Source organism: Strix aluco, chromosome 29 (assembly GCF_031877795.1).
Source record: "Strix aluco isolate bStrAlu1 chromosome 29, bStrAlu1.hap1, whole genome shotgun sequence".
Taxonomy (NCBI): domain Eukaryota; kingdom Metazoa; phylum Chordata; class Aves; order Strigiformes; family Strigidae; genus Strix; species Strix aluco.
The window spans coordinates 6,187,933-6,202,445 of NC_133959.1; the positions used below are offsets into that span (position 1 = coordinate 6,187,933).

Genomic DNA, 14,513 nt, shown 5'->3' on the forward strand with positions numbered 1-14,513 from the left:
ATGGGGATGGGCTCATGGGGCTGGGGGCCGCGGCTGGGGGGCATCACCCAATGCCGCGGGCAAGGGCAGGGGGTTGCTGCCAGGAGGGGACCAATGTCCTGGTCCCCGCACACTGGGCAGCGTGGCCTGGCCACGGCGGGGCCACGAGCCCCCTGACCACCCCTTGGGGCTGCGTGTCACAGACCCCCCTGGCTCTGCATCATCCCTGTGACACCAAGCCTCACCCTCGCCCGCGGGCATCGCACAGCATCTCCCCAGGCTCCTCACCCACCTGGGGGTGCTGGGGGATGTCGGGGTCTGTGGGGGACCCCAGTTGCCAGGAGGGTGTCTGTGCCAGCATGTCACCAGTCAGGGACAGCAAACCTGCCCGGATAAAATAAGATCTGACCCAAGGTACTATGAGCTTCCCCTCCCAACACACAGGGAGGTGGTGTGAGCCGGCGGCGGGGCCGATGGCTTAGGGACCTAATCCTCTGCGCCTGGTAACCGCCATCTGCCCTCCCCGCTGTGCCTCAGTTTCCCCCTTTTGACCATCAAGGCTTCGAGGGTGGGTCTGACCCTCCCTCCTTGCTGTAGTGAAACCAGCCCAGTTGTCCCAGCGGGTCTGTGGGACCCCCGGGCAGGTGAGGGGCAGGGGAGCCGCATCCCCCCGGGAGCTGCTGGGGTTTGCCCCCACCGGTGTTATTGCTGCCCCCTCCCCAGCCAGCCTTGGCTGCTCCCGTCCCCGTGAGGGGCTGGGACCACAGCCCACGGCAAACTGGCACTGCTGGATCACTCCCAGCTCCAGCCCTCGGGAACAGGCTGTCCCTTTCCTGCCCACGCCGCCCACCCGCTCCTCACTGGGCTGCCGGCACAGTCACGTCAGGCAGGCATGGGATGTGGGGTTAATCCCCCCAAAACCCCCCTCTGGGGATGCCCAGAGCCAGGAGCATCCTCAGGGACCACGCGCCTCCTCTCCTCCCCGGAACACACCTCCCAGGGCAGCCCGGATCTGTCCCGGCTGGGGGAAAGGGGCTGCATGGGCAGGGTGGGGGGCACCCACTTGGGCAGCAGTTTGGAGCGAGGGGAGCACTGGGCTCCTCTTCGCAAGGTCCGCAATGGGAAATGTGTCCCCAAGTGGTGTCTCTAAGCTGGAGCCAGGGATGGGACGGACATTGGGGGGGACGGGAAAGCTGGAACAACCCCCCCCAGCTCCGGTGGGGACCCACCCTGGCTCTGCCCCACAGGCGGCCGAGCACCCACCTCTCTCGCGGACGAAGTAAGCCAGGTAGAGGTCGAGCTCCTTGACGGAGACGCTGATGTGGTGGGGCTGGACGCAGAGGATGGGGTTGGTGCACTGGCCCGACTTGACCAGGCGCTCGCCGTCGGTGCTCTCCAGCGGGATCCCTTTGAAGAGGATGACCATGACAAGGTCCAGCCGCCACACCTTGTCCGCCTGCCGCAGGCAGTCGATGCGGCGCATCTTGCCCTTCTGGTCGGGGTTGGAGAGGACACAGCACGAGGGCTTCTTGCCCGTGATGGAGAGCACGAAGTCCTCGCGGCACTCAGGCCGGATGTCCTTGCGCAGCTTGGCCAGGAGGCGCGAGGCCCATTTCTGCTTCACCTCTGGCTTCTCGCTCAGCAGCTCGTCCTTCACCGCCCTCTCCTCATCCTTCGTCATCCTCTTCTCGTGCTTCTTGAAGTACTTGCGCTTGCGGGCCTGCAGGTTGAACCAGGTGTAGGCGAAGGCCCGGACGTGGGGGAGCAGCGCCTCGATGAAGGGGTGGAACTCATCCTGCGGGAGCGGAGGGACAGGAGGTCACTCCCGGCTGAGCCTCCCCTCCAAATCCAACCCGTGATGGCTGAGGAGCCTGTGGCGACCCGCAGGGGACACCCCCTCTGGGCTGCGTCCCAGCGGAAGAGCTGTGGCAGAGGCACAGGCAGAGGGACAGGGAACCCCTCCCCACACAGCGGGAACCCCCCCCCCATCCCGACAGACCCCCGTAAATCCCACCAGCTGCACTTCTCCCACCTGGGGGTGTCTAGGACATCCCAGCGCTGGCAGTGCTGCGGAGGGGCTCAGCGCCTCGGCAGCGCCTGGACCCTCTCCCTGTCCCACCCATCGCGTCGGGATCTGCTCCCCACAGGTGCAGAAATCCCACCTGACACTGCACCCGCCGGAGCCGCTGTGTCGGTGCCAGGCACTGCCAGAGCACAGCACCCAAGGGACGGGTCCTCCAAACCCCCAGCATCCCGGGTGCTCCTGCATGGGCTGTGGGTGCCTTGGACCTCTTCACTCCCTCCGGACCAGCGGGAAACTCCCCCAGTTTGCCCCAGTTGTGGCCAGCCCAGCAGCTGGCGCCCAGCCCGGCGCACAAGGCATGCTCTGACTGCCTTTTTCCATTTGGTGAGCGCTGCTGGACGAGTCCAGCCCCAAAAGAAAACAAGGAAAATGCATCCCTCTCCACAGCCCCTCCTTCCCGCATCCCTTTTTTTTCCCAGTTCGGAAAATCAGTGCTTCCTGGCTGGGGGGGGGGCCCAACCCCACTGTGGGACAGAAGGGTGTTTGGAGTTGTCTTTGGAAAACATCAGGGAGAGGGCCAAGCATCCCCATGGGCAAGCTGACTCCTGTGGGCAGGATTTGGCCCTGAGGGTCCCTCATGATGGGTGATGATGTGGTGAAGGAAAGAGCCCAGCTCGGCGCTCCAGTCTCACCGCAGGCTGCCAGGGCCGGGCAGGGGGTGGCTGGTGGCCGCTGCTACCGCCGTGCCACGGCCCCAGCTCGCAGGGTCGTGCCCGGGTTTGGGTTACCCTCCCAGCCGGGAGGGTGCCAAGGGCGGGCGCTGCACCGGGGAGGGACCCAGCAGGCAGCTGCGGGCAGGAGCCAGGGGACCCCCAGCAGTGGGATGGGGCGAGGGCTCTGGAGGCAGCGGCTGGTGCCCTCATCCCAGGGCAGCGATGCCGCTCCCGGGTCAAATCAGACACGTCCCGAAGTGACCCTGCTTGGAGGGAACTGTGTCCCCTGAAGCAGGCTCCCAGCAGGGACCGGCCCTGTACGGACCCCACTAACTTCAACTCAGCCCCAAGTCCAGCTCAGACCCCACTAACCCCAAACCAGCCCCCGCAAAACCCCAAACCTGCTCCCCTGGCACCAACCCTGCGAACAGCCAGCGCAGCTCCCTCAGCGCAGCCCCGGGACCAGCGTCCCCGGCACAGACCCCGCTGTCACCTGGCACAGACATCCCAGCACAGACCCTACCGTCCCCCGAACCCGGCGCAGACCCCCAGAACCACCAGCCAGCCCCAAGCACAGATCCTGTTATTTGCCAGCACAGACCCATCCCTCCCGGCACACACCCCTGCCGTCCCTGGGAGCCAACAGCCCCCGCTCTGGACCCAGCTTCTCCAGAGCTGTGACCCCGCCGGTGTCCCCCCATACTCCACAAGGGACAGGGGACCCACCCTTGCTGCGGAACCCATCCCACCCATGGGGACCCCAACCCTGCTGGGGGATCCATCTTGACCCTGGGGACCCTGGGGACCCATCCCTGCCTGGGGGACTCATCCTGCCAGGGCAAACTGTCCCTGCCCAGGGGACCTGTCCCCACCGGCAGCTCCCGGGGTGGCTGCAGCCCCGTGCAGCCGCAGGGTCTGGTTCCCTCCCCAGCAGCAGCCGCTAATTCAGTGCAGCTGGGCAAGGGCTGGGCATGTGTCTTAAATCAGGGAAGAAGGTCAAAGAAAAGTAAGACAGGAGCCGAAAAAAGCAGCAGCGAGTTCCAAAAACAATACTTGGCCGGGGCGGTGGGCGGCTGATCTTCCTTGGTGGCCAGTTATTCAGATGAGCCCTACAAATTGCTGCCATCCCCCGGCCCCGCCACCCTCCCCAGGCAGCCGGCGGCAGGGCTTGGCCACAGGGCCGGCGGGGGGGACCACACCATTGTCCCTGTCCCTGCCCTCCTGCTGGGCACTGCCACCCTGGGCACCGCCGCAGGCAAGTCAGGCAAGAACCAGGTTATCCCTGCTGGAGGAGGCAGCACCCTTGGGTGCTGCTCGCCCTCGCTGCGGGGCCAGGCGATGCTCGGTGCCCCGCCACAGGGCGGAAAGCGCAAGTCCCAGTTTCTGTGGGGCTCTGAGCAGGCGCTGGCTTTGTCCCCCCTCATCACGAGCTCCCACTCGGACCCCCCAAAAACCCGCTGCGTGCAGAAGCCCTGATGGCCCTTGGTGCCCCTGAAGCCATTGTGGCCCCCCCGGGCCCCCAGGATTACGGCGGGACGAACACTGCACCAAAAGCCAATCAGCCCCTCGCCAACTTTCCCTCCTGCCCAGCTTATCCGGCGCCGATGCCGCGCAGAGTTAAGCCGCTTTAGCGGGGCCAGGCGAGGGCAGCCGGGGGGCACCAGGACAGCCGGTGGGATGGCTGCAGCGGGGGGCCGAGGGGACAAGCGGAAGGACTTGGGGACCTTCCCTGTGCCCCGCATCCCCACCACGCTGCCGGCACCGCCCTGGCCTGACAGCGGCTCCGCTTCGGAAAGCAAAGGCAGGGATGTGCTTCCCATCTGTCCCTGTCCCCCAGCCCCATCGGGCCCCCTACCCCAGCCGGCAGCACCGAGCGCCGGCAAAGGGCTGGTTAAGTGTTTCTCCTGCTGTTTTTTCTTCACGGGGCTGGGAAGCAGAGACGTGCTGCAATACCCCAGACGAGGCTGCTCCCGGGGCACTTCCGGATGGGAATCTGGCAGCAGAGCCTGTGCTTGGGCCTCATCCAGCCCGGGCTTGTAAAGCCCCGCAACCCGGGGAGGAGCACGCCTGCGTCAGGGTGCTGCCGGCCCCTCGCCCCCCCGTCCACAGCGCCAGATGCTGCGAGGGGAAACTGAGGCATGGGTCAAGCCCGGCTCTGTCCTGTGTCAGTCCTGCCGTGGAGTGGGGAGGGGAAGGAGCCATCTGCGTGGAGCTGTGCCAGGATTAACTCCTCTGGCAGCCTGGGGTTTAGCAGCGCCAGGAAGCTGGTGGGGGCACAGCCGAGGCTCCTGCCTGTCCTCACCATGGCTGGTGCTGGGGCTCTGCACCGCGGCTGCTCGGTGGCGGCGGGTGCCCCCCCCCCCGGGGATGGTGGGGGATGCTCTGTGCCACACAGAGACACAGCGCCAGGCACGGGCACTGTGGCTGGGCACCGCGGCAAGGGCTGGCCAGGCCTCTGAGCATCCTCCGCTCGAACACCTTGTCCGAACAGGTCAGGCTCGGCAAAACAGCCTGAATTTTCCAATGAAAAAAACATGTCCTCAGGAAATTCCCAAGCAGTTTTCATGGTGGGGTGTGGGTGGGGGGGGTGGAGGAGGAGAAGGGGGACAGGGGGGATCAGTCACCTTGGTGTTGTTCCCCACCAGCCCTGCCCTGGCCCCAGGGAGGAGCAGGATGCCATCCCCACCGCGGGCAGGGAGCGATGCGGGGCGACCTCGCCGCATCCCGGCCCTGCAGGGACCACACAGGGTTTATTTTATGAAAGGATGCTCAGCCTCCCCACCAGCCAGCCACACACCTCCAAACTGCTGCCGGCTCCCACGGCCGCTGCTCCTGCCAGGTCCCACTCCCCGCGGCCGCGCGAGCCTGGGCAGGGGCTGGCAAGTTTGGCACTGGGCGCCATGCCACGGGGAGCCTCGGCGTGGCGGCGGGGGGGATGCAGCTAGAGAGATGGCGGTAATCCTGAAAATCCCGAAATCCCAGTACCCGAAAGGGGCATGGCAGGGACTCGCTGCTCGCCCCAGCCTCAGTTTCCCCTTGCGGGAGCCCACGGGTGCCCCGGCACAGACAAAACGCTCTCACGCAGCCCCAGCAAAGCCGCCGGTAGCTGCTTCTTAACTGTTTGCCGAAGCGGCTCTCGGTAATAAGTTAACCTGGTAATGAGACCTGTTGCCGAGACAGATGCAAATGATTGGGAAGTGCTCATTAGAGGGGATGGAAGGAGGCACTTAGGCCCTGAAAAGCACCCAGCCCTTCCCGGGGCCAGCCCTGCACCGTATTAGAGCCCATTTTACAATAATTGCTCCAGAGAAGGAAATCTATTTGGATTCATCATAAAGTATTTATTAACAAGAGCTTATTCATAATTTTTGCTGCTCGCCGGCATGGCGCAGCCAGGCTTCCCGGCCTGCTCGGCAAGTCCTAACGAGGCTTCCCTGGCCCCGGAGAGCGGTACCGCTGTGCTGGGGGGATGGAAAGGGAAACCGAGGCACGCGGGGCAGCAGGAGGGAGCTCCCAGAACGCACGGGAGCTGTGCTGGCCTCGCCCGCGCACACCCGGCCCTGCGCCGGAGCTGCCCGTGGGGCAGAACAGGCTGTGGCGGCGATGCCCCCCCCCAGCTCCCGGCAGCGGCAGCTGAGCTGGGGTGGGGACGACCCAGCCCCACGCTTGCAAAACCCCTCTCGCAGCCTGCGCCGGGGCACGGAGCCCCAGTGCCCGGGGCAGCCAGCGTGGAGGTGAAGGCAGGACACGGTGCAACCCCCCCGCAGCTCCTCTCCCCAGACCCCAGGGTTTTTTTTCTCCCAGAGCTGCAGCATCCTCCAGCCAACATCCGTGCACGGCTCAAGGCTGCACAGAGGCTGGACCGTACCCACAGCGTGTTCTGGATGCGGCCACCCTGGTGCGAGGGTCAGCCGGGACGGACGCAAAGCCAGAAAGGGGCTCCCACGCTTCATGCACTGCCTCGATGCTCAGCCCCGCTCAGGATGGGCTAATAAAGTACCTGGTGCTCACCACGCACCCGCCCCGGACCCCTCGCCGAGCTGCCCTGGGCTCCCCGTGCCCGGTGGTGCCCAAAAACACCCCGGGGGGTCCCATCCCGCCAGCGCCCTGCACCAGGCCGGTGCCCACCTGCCTGCGCCTACGTGCCGGGGCGGGAGGCGATGCCGGCGCTCGCCCTCGCAGGTGGTGCGGCTGCGAGCGGGGGCGCGGGGAGCGCGCCGAGGCCGCCGCCGCGGGTCATGGGAGGCCGCGGCAGGCAGCGAACCTGCCAGTTGCTTTGGAAAACAGCAGGAAGAAAAGCAGCTCTCTTCACAGCCCCGGGCTCAGGTGCCAGCGCTGCCTGGGCCCGCGCCAGCCGGCACAGCCCTCCCTGGGGACGCAGCACCGCCGGCAGCCGGGGGTGGCCCAGGTGGGCTGAAGCCGGGGGGAGCTTCTCCGGCGGCACAATATATGCCCCAGCCCTGTGCCCATCACCCCACCTCTGGTCTGCCCGCATGCACCTTCACCTCCAGCAACAACTGGTGTTGCTGGTCCCTGGCTTCGCTAAATACACCCCAAACTGGGGAGTGGCGTGCCCGGGCTGCGGGGAAGGGGTAAGGATGCGCTGGGGATGGTCCCCAGCAGCGGCACAGCCAGCGGCACCGGCGGGCAGAGTAGCCAGGAGGGTGCTGGGGAGGGAGACCTGGCGGTGGGAGCGCCCGGGGCCGCTTGCTGCCTTCCCGCAGCCTCCCTCGGATCCCCCAGGTGCCGCAGCTCCCCAGGTGCCGTCTCTGCCCGTCCCCCTCGGGGTGCAGGAGCCGACGGCTCAGCTGCTTCCCTGGGGTGACCCCACCTACCCCCAGGGTGCGGCGCTGCCTTTCCAAAGATGGGGAAACTGAGGCACGGCACCCGCCAGGCAGCCTGCAGGAGAGGCAGGACGCGATGGCGGCTGCTGGGGCGCGGGAAGAGCCCCGCGAGCGGCACAGAGGGAGCATGGAGGGGTCCCGGCCCATGGCCAAGGAGACGTCCCCCCGCCTCGGGAAGCATCCCGTGGCCGGCAGCGCCGGAGCCACGTGGCTTCCCAGCTGAAACCCCCCTGGGGCTCCAAGGAAGGGAAATGTCTTATGGAACTGGAAAAAAAAAAAGCTTTGCCAACAGGCCCCAGCGCTGCCAGCTCCTCCGCCCGGCCCTGCGTCAGCGCGGGGCCCCGGGGGTGGCCCGCTCCCCCCAGCCCCGCTCCTGGCACACGGTGGGGACTGCGGTTACGGGGGTGGCAGGGCTGGAGCGGTGCCCGAGACCCAGCGCTTCGCCCACCCCGGACCCCTGGGTCCCAGCTTGGGAGCTGCCAGGATGTGGCGCAGGGACGGCGGCAGCTTGTACCCCCAGAAGTGCAGAGGGAAACTGAGGCAGGAGACGCATGGGGGCTGGCAGCACCGCGTCCACCCCGGCAGGGCAGGCAGCAGGCAGCGCTGCCTCAACAACCTCCCCCCGCCCCGAGCACCAAGGAAGCCAGGACCAAGCAGGGCCTCCCCAGCCCCCCCAGGCTGAGCCCGGGGCTCTGAGCCCGGCTTTAGCCCCTGACGCAGGAGGTTTTATTTCCCTCCCAACGTATTTTTAGCCCTGCCTGCTCCATCCTGGTCTTTCCAAGGGGGATTAATTCACCCCTCCATCATGCACCGTTAAAGGTGTGGGGGTGCAGAAAGGGGTCTGCAGCTCCCTCCTGGGGGTGCCTGCTGGGGGTGGGGATGGCACCGGGGGTGTCTCTGCACCCCATGACGGGGAGCACCGCAATGAGCTTGTGGTGCTCACCCTGCTGCAAATCCAATCCCTGACGGGTTGGAGCAAGTCACTGGTTAAAAATAGCCCCGGCCTTTTGCTGAGGAGCTGGCGACCTTGTGGGAGGATTGGCGGCCCCCGGGGCCCTGGCGGTGAAGAGTTCACGGCCCCCCCGCAGCCCTGTCACCTTTGCCGCACCACGGACGCGCCAGCAGTTCACCCGCTGCTCCAGCATCTCACGGGCTCCCTGGGGGTTGGGAACACCCTGTCAGCACCCACCACCTAGGGATGGGGAAACTGAGGCACAGGGCGGTGACAGGCTCTCCCAGAGAGACACAAGGGTGTCCCCGAAGCTTCAGCACTGCCCCGAGCGGAGCCGGATCCTGCACCCCAAGCGCTGAAGGATGAGACTGCTTTAATGGGGGGAGTTCCATCTGCTTTCCGCAGCTCAGCAGAGCCTTCCTGGGGAGATTCAAAGGCTGAGCCTGGCCGGGTCCTATTTCGGGAGGGTTTTGGATGCCTCCCAAGCGGCAGGAGCGGGGGCCGGCCCACACAAAGGGACTCTGTTCGGGACGCTGGGCTCCGGCGGTGCCCGGCGCGGAGGCCAGTGGCTGTGGCCGGTGCCCTTGTCCCCCGTGTGACGAGTCAGCGCCCAGGGCTGGGGCAGGGGGCGAGTGCCCCTTTCCCGTGCTGGGTGCTTGTTCCCCACCTGGAGGTAAACTGAGATGTGGGGTGGGACCGCCCTTGCCTCCTGGACCACTGCTGTAACCGCTACGTAACACCGCCATACCGTGGAGACAGCTGTGCCAACCTGCCTCGTGATGTGCAGTCCACCAGCCACCCGCCCTGGGCTACTTGCCCAGGCTGGCCCCAAGCCATCCCCCAGGGGAGTCCAAGGTCCCTGAGCAGGCCCAGGCACTCCAGGAGCCAATACCCCGGCCACCGGCTCCACAGCGGAGCAGAAGGAAACCCCCCTCACGCTGGATCCTGCCAGCTTGACGCCACGACGGGGTGCACCAGGATGCCAGGGGGGTGCCAACATCGCTGGCCCTAGGACTGAGGGGGGGGGCCTCCCGCATTGCCTCAGCGCTCCTCGCTGCCAGCCCCAGGCCCTGGGGGGCTTCAGAAAGCCCCAAGGTTTGGAGGCCACGGCGCCATTACCAGTCTGCGCGTTCTCACACGCTCCCGGCTGCACGTAGAGCCGCGAACACCCACTTGCGCACCCATGGGTGCCGGGCACAGACTCCCTGGAGGTGGGGACCGGCTGAGAGGGCAGGGTCCTCACTGCTGTGATGCTGGGCAAGCTCTGGCCGGCCGGCTCCTGTCCCCGTCCCCACACGGGACGCAGCAAGGTTGCGGCTTGGCCCCGGTGCTGCTGCCGGCGACTCTCCGCTCCAACCAATTCACCACCACGAGGCGAGGAGGCTGGTGAGCACGTCCCGGTTCCCTGCGGCGGTACCTCAGGATGCGATGCAGTCATCGCTAATGCATCTGGACTCATTTACGGGGATGAGAAAATGTTTCCAGGTTTCCCACAAAGTCCCATTAAGATCCCAGTCCCACTCTATTTTTAGTGCCCTCATCAACAACGCCTTCCCCAGCCACCCTGGCACCCCGGGGCTCTGCGGGGCTGGTGGGGGCACCCTGGGCATGCACCCACCTTTTGTGGGAGCTGAGCTGCACCGAGACCAGGCGGCTGGGGGGGGTGAACCCTGGCTCTGTGTTCCCCAACCCAGCACCTTTACACCCATGGGTGCACCCTGGGGGTGGGGATGCCCCAGCCCAGCTTTCTCTTGAGAGCGGCCGAGGGAGGAAACCTGGTGGGAAACAACAGAGAAAGCCGCCCCCAGTCACTGTGTTGGCCGTGGAGCCCCAGGCTGCGGAAACCCGCTCACCGCGGAGGATGGAGAGGGGATGGCGGGTGTCGGGCAGTGCTCGGCGGGGCTGGGCACGCCGGCGGCAGCGTGTCCCTGCAGGTGCCACCCCCGCCCCCCACCAGCAACCCTCAGAGCCCCGGTGGGTGCTCCCGGGACTCCTGGGGGAGCTGGCGAGGGTGTGCGCAGATCCTGCCCTCGGCCCTGTGCCCTCCCGGGCTATCTATAGCCATGACCTCAGCGGGAGCCAGGGCAGGCGCCTGGCCGCGCATCCTCCCTTCTTGGCAGGGCTGCCGCCACAGCCCCCACCCGGTAAAGAGCTGCCGCCAAGCCGAGGCTTTTATCCCATACGTTTGCTAATCCGATGGGATTCGGTGTCAGGGGCTGCCCACAGGCGGCTCGCAAAGGCCATTTCCAGGGGGGGCTCAGCCAAGCGATGGAGGATGCCAGCCGGCAAGGGCAGACGGCGGTGCTGGGTGTCACCGTGTTAGGTGACAGGGTCCGACCCCGGAGGCTGGACGAGAGGGGATGTGGGTGACCTGGCTCCGAGGAGGTTGAGCAGGGGACGTCCCCACGTGGGCAGGGGTGACCTGAGGACACCCCACAGCTGCGCCCCGCAGGCACCGGGGTCGCAGCCTCCTGCAGAGCCGGGGAGGGGGGGGGGGGGGGGCGTGGGGAGGGATCTGCTCGCTCTCCGCCGCCTGCCCTGGGGGAAGTGGGGAAGGGGTGGCCCAGAGGAGGGGAATTTCCCCGGCTTTTTTCTCCAGCAAACTCCTCGGCTTGTGCAATTAGAGAAATTTGTTTAACAAACTCCCGGGGGAGCGGAGCGGGAAGGTGGGGTGGCGCACAGCCAGGGGTGCTGCTCGCACAGGCCCGCTCCGTCCCCACCCGCACCTTTGATCAGCAGCGCGCTTCGCCGGGGGAGAGGAGCGGTTCCCCGCAGCCAGCCAGAGCCGCGCTGCGCCGCGGGACGCGCCTCGGCCGCTGTGGACGTGCCACCCGCGGCAGCCCCCCCGCCCCGGCCACGCGTCCCCTCAACTGGCGCTTCGCAGCCCCCTCTGCCCGCTCACCCCTGTCCCGCCGCCCTCGCCGGGGCAGCGCGGCCCCAGCACCCCACCGCAGAGTCGCATGCGGCCCCCGACCTCCCGGGCCGCGTGTGCGCACACACGCGTGTGCCCCGGCGCGCCCATGTGCGCGGCATCAGCTGGCGAGCAGGCGCAGGCTCCGGGCACGCGCTCGCGCTCCCTCTCTTTCTCATGCAATGCCATTTCCATCAAAAACCCTTTACTCTGCACTTTTTGCCAGCGCCGCTTCATTGGTATTCACGCCGCGCCGCTCGCCTGTCCTGGCGCACAGGTTACTAAAGGAGATTTTGTGGCGCAGCGTGGCGGGGGTCACATTACAGCCCGCGCCGTCTCGCTTTCCTGAATCGCCGGGCAGGAGCCAGGGGATGGCGGGAGGGGGGTGCAGGATCCGGCACATCGCAGCTCCCGCCAAGCAACCGTGGGATGAAGCAGCCTCGTCACCCGCTGCACCGGGGCGAGGCGGGCAGGCAGCGGGGAGCTTTGCGGCAAACAGCGTGAGGGGTGGCTCCCCCGGGAGAGCCGGCAGGTCACCGGCGCTCTCCATCCACCCTGGCAGCCCACGGGGCCTGCCGCAAGGTGGGAGCGGCGGCAGAGGGGCGCTGAGCAGAGAGCGGGGGCACGTGCTTGGCACTGCCTTCACCCTTGCTGCTGGCGCCCAGATGAGCCCTGGGTGGCATCCACCGTGTCCCCAGTGGGACTGTGTCCCCAGGATGGTGTCCCGGGGCGAGGAGGGAGCGGTGGCGCCTCTTGTTTCGGGGCTGGTTCGGGGAAAGGGGAAACGTCTGGGTGGAAAATCAACATTTCTCTCTCTGGGTTTTTTTTTTCTTTGAAAGCAAAAATATTTCTTGGTTTTTCGTGATCAGAAACATGTTGGGGGTTTTTTTTGGACAACAGCCGGTCAAATACCGTTTCCCCACGAAGGGAATGCAGGGGCCCTTTGCAAGGAGAGCAAAAGCCTTCTTTCTAAAAAACAAGATAAAAAACCCCAGCTTTTTAAAAAATCCACCTGACCACGGATTTGAACAAACTCCCAGGGAAGAGGGGTCAGCAGGAGGGCCGGATCCTGGCATTCCCGTACCAGGCAGTGCTGCCTAAGGGTGCCGCGGCCCCTCCTGGAACAGCGGCGGTGGCTGGGAGGGTGATGCCCACGGCGGGCAGCTTGAAGCCTGGACTTGGGGATTTTGCCCAAAATGCTGATTAGAGCTGGCTGCTGGCCGGGGAAGGGAGGATTAATGTGCTTTTAAAGCAGCGGCGAGTTAACCGAGAAATCAATCCTTGGCAGGGGCTGGCCCGCGGGTCCCCCAGCGCGTGAGCGCTGCCGCACCTGGGCCGCGGGATCCTTTCCCAGCTCCTCTCCAGGACTTGGGAAGCGCCGGGCCTTGGCGGCCAGCGCAGGGCGTTGGGTCCCAGCCAAGCTGGCACAGCGCGGCGCGGCCGCGGGGGATGCCTGCCCAAGGCCGACGTGACGGATGGCGAACCCAGCCGCCCGCCCGGGTGTGAGCCAGGCCCTGGGATGCCCGTGGGGACCCTCTGCATCCCCACCCTGCAGATGGCACATCCTGGGGGTCTGTGTCCCCTCCCCGAGGGTGACACTCTCTCAGGGTGCCCAGCTGACCTGGGAGGGAGGCTGAGCTCAGGCTCTTGCGTGTGCCGACTTGGCGCATCCAAAGCCTCCACAGGTGCTTTGGTACCCAAAATCCACGGGGGTTTGGCACTGGGCAGCTCTGGGCAACCCCTCCTGGGCTCAGCCCCACCGGCAGCTCCCAGCCACCCTGTGGGGATGTCACTGGTGATGCCATGTGGTGCGGGCCCCGCAGGGCTGAGCACCCATCGATGCCCTGGCCGCTCCCCATCGCCTTCGCCGCCCTGCCCCGACCTGCGCAGCGAGCCCCGAGGTGCCACGGGAGAAATCCCCACCCCGAGGCCCTGCCTGCACCCCCCGACTCGGGTGCAGAGAGTGGGGGGGGAACAGGGCCCCCCTGGCCCCCTCCCGCAGGAGCTCAGCCCCCTCGGTGGTGCTCAGCGCCGGCACCGCCATCCTTGTGCAGGAAGAGCCACAGCACGGCCGGGGGCGGCAGGCAGCGAGCCAGACTCGCAGGGAGATATTTTACCTCGCCTCCAGCCCTCCTTCTTCCCCTCCAGCAAGGGACCCCGGGGACACTCCCCATCACTGCCACCATCCCCATCGCTGCCATCCAGGGCTCGGCTGGTCCCCAGCACAGGTGCAGCCACGCCGGGAGGGCCGGGGGTGGACGATGGGCACCCCTTGGGCTGCGGGGAAGTGTCCAGGGGCCAGGCACGGGGAAGGCTGGCACAGGCAGCACTGGGCAAGGAAAGCTGGCAAGCAGGCAGGGGAAGCCATCCCTGTCCTCGGGGCCATCCTCGGCCAGTCACGGAGAGCTCAGCCTTGCAGGGACCTGCCTCCATCACCCCCAAAGGCAGGGGACACTGTTCCCCCCTTTCCCTCTGGGTGCCAAACCCAGCTCCAGGGCCTCCCCACCATGTGCAGACCTGGGCCGGGATGAAGTTCTCGCCGCCACCGTGGCAGATTTCCCCCGGCGCTCTCAAGCTCTCTGCGCTGGGGCTGCCCAGGGCTCCCGGCCGGAGCCGCCATTCTCGCTCTTTGCTGTGCCAAGGGGCAGCTGGCACAGCTAGCCCTCGGCATGGCTAGCCCTTGGCATGGCTAGCCCTCAGCATGGCTAGCCCTCAGCACAACTAGCCCTTGGCATGGCTAGCCCTCAGCATGGCTAGCCCTCAGCACAACTAGCCCTCAGCATGGCTAGCCCTCAGCATGGCTAGCCCTCAGCACAACTAGCCCTTGGCATGGCTAGCCCTCAGCACGGCTAGCCCTCAGCACAGCTAGCCCTCGGCTCGGCTAGCCCTCAGCACAACTAGCCCTTGGCATGGCTAGCCCTCAGCACGGCTAGCCCTCAGCACGGCCAGCCCTCGGCTTGGCTAGCCCTCAGCATGGTCAGCCTTCAGCATGGCTAGCCCTCGGCACAGCCAGCCCTCGGCTCGGCTAGCCCTCAGCTTGGCTAACCCTCGGCACAGCCAGCCCTCGGCTCGGCTAGCCCTCGGCACAGCT

The 14,513-nt window shown here is 66.7% G+C and overlaps 1 protein-coding gene across 4 annotated transcripts in view; it reads right to left on the reverse strand.

Moving 5' to 3' along the window:
* The window catches only part of NFIC (nuclear factor I C), a 47,473-nt gene that overhangs the window by 25,014 nt on the left and 7,946 nt on the right, over window positions 1-14,513 (reverse strand). For all 4 annotated transcript variants that reach the window (XM_074808879.1, XM_074808880.1, XM_074808881.1 and 1 more), the window contains exon 2: window positions 1,243-1,774. In XM_074808879.1, coding sequence (XP_074664980.1) covers window positions 1,243-1,774 — 532 coding nt within the window. The remainder of the gene's footprint in view (window positions 1-1,242; window positions 1,775-14,513) is intronic.